Source organism: Staurois parvus, unplaced genomic scaffold (assembly GCF_062004578.1).
Source record: "Staurois parvus isolate SC_StPar_1 unplaced genomic scaffold, SC_StPar_1.0 ptg001192l, whole genome shotgun sequence".
Lineage (NCBI taxonomy): Eukaryota > Metazoa > Chordata > Amphibia > Anura > Ranidae > Staurois > Staurois parvus.
Window position 1 is genome coordinate 28,521 of NW_028318988.1, and position 11,058 is coordinate 39,578.

General features: G+C 52.7%; 1 protein-coding gene across 1 annotated transcript; it reads right to left on the reverse strand.

Annotated features, from left to right (window-relative positions):
* Positions 1 to 1,098: 1,098 nt before the first annotated feature.
* LOC149438330 (histone H3) lies at positions 1,099 to 1,528 on the reverse strand. Its single transcript, XM_089659850.1, has one exon. The coding sequence runs from the start codon at positions 1,508 to 1,510 to the stop codon at positions 1,100 to 1,102; it is 411 nt and encodes a 136-aa protein (XP_089515976.1). The 5' UTR covers positions 1,511 to 1,528; the 3' UTR covers position 1,099.
* Between the last annotated feature and the right edge of the window lie 9,530 nt (positions 1,529 to 11,058).

Below are 11,058 nucleotides of genomic sequence, written 5' to 3' on the forward strand. Positions count from 1 at the left end.
TTTGGGGAGATATCCCCAGAGGCTAGGAGAAGCATGGTGAAGAAAGTATCATGGGAGCAGGATGTATGAGTGCACATGCACAGTATCCTGGTGTTGGGTCAGCTGGTGAGTAAAGTAAAGCAGGAGATGAGAGCAGTAGTAGGGAGATGGTAGGAGGGTGTGATGTATAAATTAAGGTGGAGCAGAGGGATAAAGAAAGGAGATTTTGAGAGCAAATGATAGTAATATGAGAAGAGGTGGCATATTAAAAAGGTACATGGAGTGGGAATCAGACTTGTAAACGATTCTCAGGGTGTTTGCCTGCAGTCCATCCAGCGTGCAGTAGAGTTCTTCCTGCTGCTTGAGTTATCCTGCTGTGTTCAACTACTTCACACTCCAGAGAAAATGCCCTCACAGGACAGAGCCATCTGTGACGTCCCCCATAAACTGGTCTACATTTATAGGGAGATGATCAAATGTGCAACTCTTCTCCACCCCGATTAGGAATTAAGGATCACATGGGGGGGGGGGGGGGGGAGTTTTATCTAAACCAGACAGGCCAATGCCATAAACGATGATTGATTCTCTGATCACAGAAAGGCCCAAGGAGGTGAGAATCAACCACCACAAACAGACTAATTATCCTGAGATTTGCAGAAAGTCGATGCATTGCAGGGAGACAGCTTCAGGTGTAGATGAGACAGCAGCATTTATCCCAACCTACTAGCTGCTGGTAACAGAACCACCCATGACGTCATTGATAAGGACATGGGGCCCCTGCACAGCATCCTTGCCTGCCCGTCAGCAGTGAGGTCACATTAGCCGAGACCGAAACCCGGCAACTGAGGGAGAAAATAAACTATTTGCTTTGGAAGAATAAAAAGAAAGTTTCTCCCCCATCGGGCGCCCCCCATGTACAGACGGCGCTGCGTTGTGTAAACCGGTTTGGTTCCTTACATGTTGTAATGGCGCCTCCAGATTGCACTGAATTGTAAAAGGCGCCGTGAGGGGGAAAGGCGGAGAAGTCCCGGTACAGAGCTCTGTGTGGGGGGAGGTTGTGGCTCTGAGAAGAGCCGTTGGTTGGCGGGTTGTGTGGAATGTCTGTTGCGGGGGGGGGGGTCTAGGCCCTCTCTCCGCGGATGCGGCGTGCCAGCTGGATGTCTTTGGGCATGATGGTGACCCTCTTGGCGTGGATGGCGCAGAGGTTGGTGTCCTCGAAGAGTCCGACGAGATAAGCCTCTGCGGCCTCCTGCAGAGCCATGACGGCGGAGCTCTGGAAGCGCAGGTCGGTCTTGAAGTCCTGGGCGATCTCTCGGACGAGGCGCTGGAAGGGCAGCTTGCGGATGAGCAGCTCGGTGGATTTCTGGTAGCGGCGGATCTCTCGGAGAGCCACGGTGCCGGGCCTGTAGCGGTGAGGCTTCTTCACTCCGCCGGTGGCCGGGGCGCTCTTGCGGGCGGCTTTGGTGGCCAGCTGCTTGCGGGGAGCTTTCCCTCCGGTGGACTTACGGGCGGTCTGCTTGGTACGAGCCATCTCTACTCCTCTCTTGCCGGGAACTGCGACTGTAACGTGCCTCTGCTCTGCACAGCAATTTATACACATCTCTTCCCTCTGATTGGAGAACTACGCCACGCCCCTTCTAATGATTGGGTTACTTAAAAAGAGCGGAATTTTCAAAAAGCCCGCCAGGATCTGCCCGTTATCTGTGTAGGTAGAGAAGCCCGCTGTGTCAGGGGTGGGGGAGGGGAGGTCCTCCACATCATCCAATGCTCGGAGCTCTCCTTACTACCAAAGAAGAGAAGATTAATCAGAGATCTGCTAATAATCAGAGATCAGAGACTCCCTGTACAATGTAACAATTACATCCATTGACATCGGACTGGATTCCTCCATAATACAGTGAATGGGATGACAGAAGATCCTCCTCCGATCTCACGGATCCGATGATTCCTCTGTTCGGGACTAAGAAGCAGAACGTTTGTCGCCCATCTCGGTCCATCCAGCACAATTGTGGACTAACAGGGACAGTCAGAAGGGCTGCAATGTATTGTCTATAGAAGAGCGAGATGACAAGAGACATGACTTGTGTGCGGATCTGGGAGGAGATACAATGTGGAATCCCACTTCCAAGGACAATCCGATCCCGGCGAGGACAGTGTGGACTTTGATGGCACAATGACAATCTATCGCTGAGGATGTGAGGAGGCGGACATCTAGTCTGCAGCAATTCATCCCATTCATTTACATTTACGAGTTTATTTGTAACAAACATTTTATTTATGTGTCTTATATTTTCAGAATGTTTTGTTTTTTTTTATTCCCGCCAAGATCTGCAGGTTATCTCTGTTAGCAGAATATCCCGATCTCTCTGGGAGCTCCTTACTGCCAGATGGGAAAACATTGATAAGAAAGATGTTTATAATTATATATTCAAACGTCTTATCAATGTAAGAATTGCAATCTCCGAGAGAGGACTATTTCTGTCCATAATTCAGTAAATTAGATGATGTAAAGTAAAGGGGGAGGGAAATAAATTGTCCCAATGCATCTACACCCTCCCCCACCTTCCCATTCATGATAACCCTATTACAATTTATAACCTCCACTTTCCATTCTGTGTATTAATCTAATGCACCTTAAATTCAACGAATGCTCAAATGAAAAAGAGGAAAAAAAAAAGATACATACATATACACTATATTGACAAAAGTATTGGTCGACCGGCCTTTACACACAAATGAATTTTTGACATCCCAGTCTTAGTCCGTAGGGTTCAATATTGAGTTGGCCCCGCCCTTTGCAGCTATAACAGCTTCAACTCTTCTGGGAAAGCCGTCCACAAGGTTTAGGAGAGTGTTTATTGTGACTTTTGACCATTCTTCCAGAAGTGCATTTGTGAGGTCAGACACTGATGTCAGATGATAAGGCCTGGCTCACAGTCTCCCCTCTGATTCATCCAGAAGGTGTTCTATGGGGTTGAGGTCAGGACTCTGTGCAGGCCAGTCAAGTTCCTCTACCCCAAACTGGCTCATCCATGTTTTTTTACCAGACAGAGAAGCATGATTGGTCACTCCAGAGAACACGTCTCCACTACTCTAGAGTTCAGTGGCGGTGTGCTTTACACCACTGCATCTGATGCTTTATATTGCACTTGGTGATGTAAGGCTTAGATGCAACTGTTCGGCCATGGAAACCCATTCCATGAAGCTCTCTATTCATGTTGTTGTGCTAATCTGAAGGCCACACCAAGTTTGAAGGTCTTAAGCTAATGACTCTGCAGAGAGTTGGCGACTTTTGCGCACTGTGCTCTTCAGCATGCGCTGACCCCGCTCTGTCATTTTACGTGGCCTATCACTTGGTGGCTGAGTTGCTGTTTTTTCCAGTTGCTTCCACTTTGTTATAATCCCACTAGCAGTGTACCGTGGAATTTTTAGTTGCCAGGAAATGTCACAAATGGACTTATTGCACAGGTGGCAACCTATCACGGGACCACGATTGAATTGAATTCACTGAGCTCCTTAGAGTGACCCATTCTTTCACAAATCTCTTAGATTGTAAGCTCTAAGGAGCAGGGCCCTGCTAACCCTACAGTATTGAACTGTCACATTGCTAAATTGTCCCCCTTTATATTTTAAAGCGCTAAGGAAACTGTCTGCTCTATATAAATCCTGTATAATAATAATTCACAAATGTTTGTAGAAGCAGTCTGCATGCCTAGGTGTTTGATTTTATACACCTGTGTCCATGGAGGTGATTGGATTTGGAGGGGTGTTCCAATACTTTCGGCAATATAGTGTGTGCGTGTATAATTATATACACTGCTCAAAACAAGGAAACCTTTTTTTAACCAGAGCATAGCCTCAAGTCATTTAAACTTCTGCAATATTGATCTGGTCTGTTAAGTAGCCGAGGGGATTGTTAATCAGTTTCATCTGCTTTTGTAATAATGAAATAAACAGGTGCACTAGATGGGCAACAATAAGACAACCCCCTAAACAGAAATGGATTTACAGGTGGTGGCTACTGACATCTTTTCTGTTTGTCACTAGTTTTGCATTTGGCTAGGGTCAGTGTCACTACTGACATGAGGACATGGCATGAAGTGATACCTGGCCCCTACAGAGGTTGCACAGGCAGTCCAACTCCTCCAGGATGGAACATCAATATGTGCCAATGAAGAAAAGCTTGCATTTTTTCTCACAAATTCTCCATCAGCACTAGGACTCAAGAAACCTCCTACAAATTTTTAACAAGATGTTATGCTACACCGGATAGGTTAAGGAGGGGGTTCCCCCAGATGCCAGGCCTATGTTGGTGCTGTGAATCAGCCGAGGGCCCCCTGTTACATATTTGGTGGCAATGCCCAAGGCTTATGCCATTGTGGGGCTACGTTCTCGGTTGACATACTCTATTATTGAGACTGCATTACCCTTAACCCCCGAATGTTGTCTTCTCCATATCTTTGAGTGCTCTTTTAAGTCGTACAAGCAATCTTTGGTAAGGCACCTTTTGAATGCAGCCAAGTAGAGATGAGCGAAGTATTCAAAAGTTCGATTCGACTGATTCGGCGAATTCGTGGAAAATATTTGATTCGAGTCGAATATATTCGCTGTGAATTTAACTTAAAAAAGGGTGTTTCTAGGCTTCAGAGAGACTTAATATTAGTGCAGAACACTGTACCTTTAATTTAAATGCCCTTGGAGTCTGCTGCGGAAGAGAAATAATACTGTCAGTCAGTATGACATGCAGATGAGTGCCGTCGATCTTAGAATCACCGCACACTTCACTCATTTGGGCAGTCACGGGGCCAAAACCAGTGTTTGGAGCCACAGCGTGGCGGTGGAGGCAGCAGCAATGGGAGGCCATACAGCAACCTATGACAAAATGGAAACCAGCAGGAGTGTGAGGAGACCTCAAAGTGGCACATGGCAGAGTGGGAGCAATGGGAGGCGGTACAGGGACCCATGTCACACTGTGGACCCAGCAGCAGCGTGACGAGGCAGTACGGGGGCCCATGGCAGATTTGGGGCCTGGCAGCACCTATGGGAGGCCTGTAATCTGCCAGCAACCTATGACAAAATGGAAAACAGCAGGAGTGTGAGGAGACCTCAAAGTGGCACATGGCAGAGTGGGAGCAATGGGAGGCGATACAGGGACCCATGTCACACTGTGGACCCAGCAGCAGCGTGACCAGGCGGTACGGGGGCCCATGGCAGATTACAGGCCTGGCAGCAGCAATGGGAGGCCTGTAATCTGTCAGCACCCTATGACAAAAAATGGAACACACCAGCAGTGTGTGAGGAGATCTGAAAGTGGCACATGGTAGAGTGGGAGCAATGGGAGGCGGTACAGGGACCCAGGTCACACTGTGGGCCAAGCAGCAGCGTGACCAGGCGGTACGGGGGCCCATGGCCGATTTGGGGCCTGGCGGCACCTATGGGAGGCCTTTAATCTGCCAGCAACCTATGACAAAATGGAAAACCGCAGTAGTGTGAGGAGACCTCAAAGTGGCACATGGTAGAGTGGGAGTAATGGGAGGCGGTACAGGGACCCAGGTCACACTGTGGGCTCAGCAGCAGCGTGACCAGGCGGTACGGGGGCCCATGGCCGATTTGGGGCCTGGCGGCACCTATGGGAGGCCTTTAATCTGCCAGCAACCTATGACAAAATGGAAAAACGCAGGAGTGTGAGGAGACCTCAAAGTGGCACATGGTAGAGTGGGAGCAATGGGAGGCGGTACAGGGACCCAGGTCACACTGTGGGCTCAGCAGCAGCGTGACCAGGCGGTACGGGGGCCCATGGCCGATTTGGGGCCTGGAGGCACCTATGGGAGGCCTTTAATCTGCCAGCAACCTATGACAAAATGGAAAACCGCAGGAGTGTGAGGAGACCTCAAAGTGGCACATGGCAGAGTGGGAGCAATGGGAGGCGGTACAGGGACCCAGGTCACACTGTGGGCCCAGCAGCAGCGTGACCAGGCGGTACGGGGGCCCATGGCCGATTTGGGGCCTGGCGGCACCTATGGGAGGCCTATAACCTGAGAGCAACCTATGACAAAATGTAAAAAAAAAGGTGTGAAAAAGGCCACCATTTTAGAACGGTAGCGAGGGTCCAACAAGGTGGACAGCCAAAAGTCATCCCTCTGTCTGATGGTTATTATTCAGCTGTCGCTACGCGAGCATGCTATGGGCCATTTGTGCCAAGGAATGCGAGGGACTCCCTGCCTCCATCTCCACAGCATACTGCCACGGTGCGTCTGGGTCCTCTGTCTCCTCCTCCTCTCCCAGATGCTCCTGCTCCTCCACTCCTGTCCGCTGAGTGGAAAAACCACCCATTTCACTCAATAATTCCTGAGCACCAATGTCCTCCTCTACCTCCTCCTCTTCTTCCTGTCCTGCCCCCACAGGGGTCATGTGGCGTTGAGATCTGTGCGCCACGTCTACCGCACTCTGACCAGCCATTGTTAACAGCATTTGTTCCAGGACGTGCAACAGAGGAATGACGTCGTTCATCCCATAGTCCTGCCGACTCACGAATAGCGTGGCCTCCTCAAAGGGCCTGAGCAAGCGCAGGTGTCACGCATGAGCTGCCAATGGCTGACATCTAAGTTACACAGGGAGTACCTTTATACGCTTTTAACATCAGGAAATCTGTGATGGCCTTTCGCTGCTCGTAAAGGCGGTCTAACATATGTAGGGTTGAATTCCACCTTGTTGCAACGTCACAGCATGAGGAGTCGGTACGGGGGCCCATGGCAGATTACGTGCCTGGCAGCAGCTATGGGAGGCCCGTAATCTGCCAGCACCCTATGACAAAAAATTGAACACACCAGCAGTGTGAGGAGACCTGAAAGTGGCACATGGCATGAGAGACTGTGGACCTGGCAGCAGCATGAGGAGGCGGTATAGGGGCCCATGGCAGATTAGGGGCCTGGCAGCAGCTATGGGAGGCCCGTAATCTGCCAGCACCCTATGACAAAAAATTGAACACACCAGCAGTGTGTGAGGAGACCTGAAAGTGGCACATGGCAGAGTGAGGCGATGAAGACAGCAGCAATGGGAGGCCGTACAGGGACCCATGAGAGACTGTGGACCTGGCAGCAGCATGAGGAGGCGGTATAGGGGCCCATGGCAGATTAGGGACCTGGCAGCAGCTTTGGGAGGCCCGTAATCTGCCAGCACCCTATGACGAAAAATTGAACACACCAGCAGTGTGAGGAGACCTGAAAGTGGCACATGGCATGAGAGACTCTGGACCTGGCAGCAGCATGAGGAGGCGGTATAGGGGCCCATGGCAGATTAGGGGCCTGGCAGCAGCTATGGGAGGCCCGTAATCTGCCAGCACCCTATGACAAAAAATTGAACACACCAGCAGTGTGTGAGGAGACCTGAAAGTGGCACATGGCAGAGTGAGGCGATGGAGACAGCAGCAATGGGAGGCCGTACAGGGACCCATGAGAGACTGTGGACCTGGCAGCAGCATGAGGAGGCGGTATAGGGGCCCATGGCAGATTAGGGACCTGGCAGCAGCTATGGGAGGCCCGTAATCTGACAGCACCCTATGACAAAAAATTGAACACACCAGCAGTGTGAGGAGACCTGAAAGTGGCACATGGCATGAGAGACTCTGGACCTGGCAGCAGCATGAGGAGGCGGTATAGGGGCCCATGGCAGATTAGGGGCCTGGCAGAAGCTATGGGAGGCCCGTAATCTGCCAGCAACCTATGACAAAAAATTGAACACACCAGCAGTGTGTGAGGAGACCTGAAAGTGGCACATGGCAGAGTGAGGCGATGGAGACAGCAGCAATGGGAGGCTGTACAGGGACCCATGAGAGACTGTGGACCTGGCAGCAGCATGAGGAGGCGGTATAGGGGCCCATGGCAGATTAGGGACCTGGCAGCAGCTATGGGAGGCCCGTAATCTGCCAGCACCCTATGACAAAAAATTGAACACACCAGCACTGTGTGAGGAGACCTGAAAGTGGCACATGGCAGAGTGAGGCGATGGAGACAGCAGCAATGGGAGGCCGTACAGGGACCCATGAGAGACTCTGGACTTGACAGCAGCATGAGGAGGCGGTACATAGGGGCCCATGGCAGATTAGGGGCCTGGCAGCAGCTATGGGAGGCCCGTAATCTGCCAGCACCCTATGTCAAAAAATTCAACACACCAGCAGTGTGTGAGGAGACCTGAAAGTGGCACATGGCAGAGTGTGGCGATGGAGACAGCAGCAATGGGAGGCCGTACAGGGACCCATGAGAGACTCTGGACCTAGCAGCAGCATGAGGAGGCGGTATATAGGGGCCTATGGCAGATTAGGGGCCTGGCAGCAGCTATAGGAGGCCCGTAATCTGCCAGCACCCTATGTCAAAAAATTGAACACACCAGCAGTGTGTGAGGAGACCTGAAAGTGGCACATGGCAGAGTGTGGCGATGGAGACAGCAGCAATGGGAGGCCGTACAGGGACCCATGACACACTGTGGACCTGGCAGCAGCATGAGGAGGCGGTAAAGGGGCCCATGGCAGATTAGGGGCCTGGCAGCAGCTATGGAAGACGCCCGTAATCTGCCAGCAACCTATGACAAAATGGAACCCAGCAGGAGTGTGAGGAGACCTGAAAGTGGCACATGGCAGAGTGTGGCGATGGAGACAGCAGCAATGGGAGGCGGTACAGGGACCCATGAGACACTGTGGACCTGGCAGCAGCATGAGGAGGCGGTACAGGGGCCCATGGCAGATTAGGGGCCTGGCAGCAGCTTTGGGAGACGCCCGTAATCTGCCAGCAACCTATGACAAAATGGAACCCAGAAGCAGTGTGAGGCGACCTGATAGTGGCACATGGCAGAGTGTGGCGATGGAGACAGCAGCAATGGGAGGCCGTACAGGGACCCATGACACACTGTGGACCTGGCAGCAGCATGAGGAGGCAGTACAGGGGCCCATGGCAGATTAGGGGCCTGGCAGCAGCTATGGGAGGCCTGTAATCTGCCAGCATCCTATGACAAAATGGAACCCAGCAGGAGTGTGAGGAGACCTGAAAGTGGCACATGGCAGAGTGTGGCGATGGAGACAGCAGCAATGGGAGGCCGTACAGGGACCCATGACACACTGTGGACCTGGCAGCAGCGTGAGGAGGCGGTACAGGGGCCCATGGCAGATTACAGGCCTGGCAGCAGCAATCGGAGATGCCCGTAATCTGCCAGCATCCTATGACAAAATGGAACCCAGCAGGAGTGTGAGGAGACCTGAAAGTGGCACATGGCAGAGTGTGGCGATGGAGACAGCAGCAATGGGAGGCCGTACAGGGACCCATGACACACTGTGGACCTGGCAGAAGCATGAGGAGGCGGTACAGGGGCCCATGGCAGATTAGGGGTCTGGCAGCAGCTATAGGAGGCCTGTAATCTGCCAGCATCCTATGACAAAATGGAACCCATCAGGAGTGAGCAGACCTGAAAGTGGCACATGGCAGAGTGTGGCGATGGAGACAGCAGCAATGGGAGGCCGTACAGGGACCCATGACACACTGTGGACCTGGCAGCAGCATGAGGAGGCGGTACGGGTGACCATTGGCAGATTAGGGGCCTGGCAGCAGCTATGGGAGGCCTGTAATCTGCCAGCATCCTATGACAAAATGGAACCCAGCAGGAGTGTGAGGAGACCTGAAAGTGGCACAAGGTAGAGTGTGGCGATGGAGACAGCAGCAATGGGAGGCGGTACAGGGACCCATGAGACACTGTGGACCTGGCAGCAGCATGAGGAGGCGGTACAGGGGCCCATGGCAGATTAGGGGCCTGGCAGCAGCTATGGGAGACGCCCGTAATCTGCCAGCAACCTATGACAAAATGGAACCCAGCAGGAATGTGAGGAGACCTGAAAGTGGCACATGGCAGAGTGTGGCGATGGAGACAGCAGCAATGGGAGGCCGTACAGGGACCCATGACACACTGTGGACCTGGCAGCAGCGTGAGGAGGCGGTACAGGGGCCCATGGCACATTAGGGGCCTGGCCGCAGCAATGTGAGGCCCGTAATCTGCCAGCATCCTATGACAAATTGGAACCCAGCAGCAGTGTGAGGACACCTGAAAGTGGCACATGGCATGACACACTGTGGACCTGGCAGCAGCGTGAGGAGGCGGTACAGGGGCCCATGGCACATTACAGGCCTGGCAGCAGCAATGGGAGACGCCCATAATCTTCCAGCATCCTATGACAAAATGGAACCCAGCAGGAGTGTGAGGAGAGCTGAAAGTGGCACATGGCAGAGTGTGGCGATGGAGACAGCAGCAATGGGAGGCGGTACAGGGACCCATGAGACACTGTGGACCTGGCAGCAGCATGAGGAGGCGGTACAGGGGCCCATGGCAGATTAGGGGCCTGGCAGCAGCTTTGGGAGACGCCCGTAATCTGCCAGCAACCTATGACAAAATGGAACCCAGAAGCAGTGTGAGGCGACCTGAAAGTGGCACATGGCAGAGTGTGGCGATGGAGACAGCAGCAATGGGAGGCCGTACAGGGACCCATGACACACTGTGGACCTGGCAGCAGCATGAGGAGGCGGTACAGGGGCCCATGGCAGATTAGGGGCCTGGCAGCAGCTATGGGAGGCCTGTAATCTGCCAGCATCCTATGACAAAATGGAACCCAGCAGGATTGTGAGGAGACCTGAAAGTGGCACATGGCAGAGTGTGGCGATGGAGACAGCAGCAATGGGAGGCCGTACAGGGACCCATGACACACTGTGGACCTGGCAGAAGCATGAGGAGGCGGTACAGGGGCCCATGGCAGATTAGGGGTCTGGCAGCAGCTATGGGAGGCCTGTAATCTGCCAGCATCCTATGACAAAATGGAACCCAGCAGGAGTGAGCAGACCTGAAAGTGGCACATGGCAAAGTGTGGCGATGGAGACAGCAGCAATGGGAGGCCGTACAGGGACCCATGACACACTGTGGACCTGGCAGCAGCATGAGGAGGCGGTACGGGTGACCATTGGCAGATTAGGGGCCTGGCAGCAGCTATGGGAGGCCTGTAATCTGCCAGCATCCTATGACAAAATGGAACCCAGCAGGAGTGTGAGG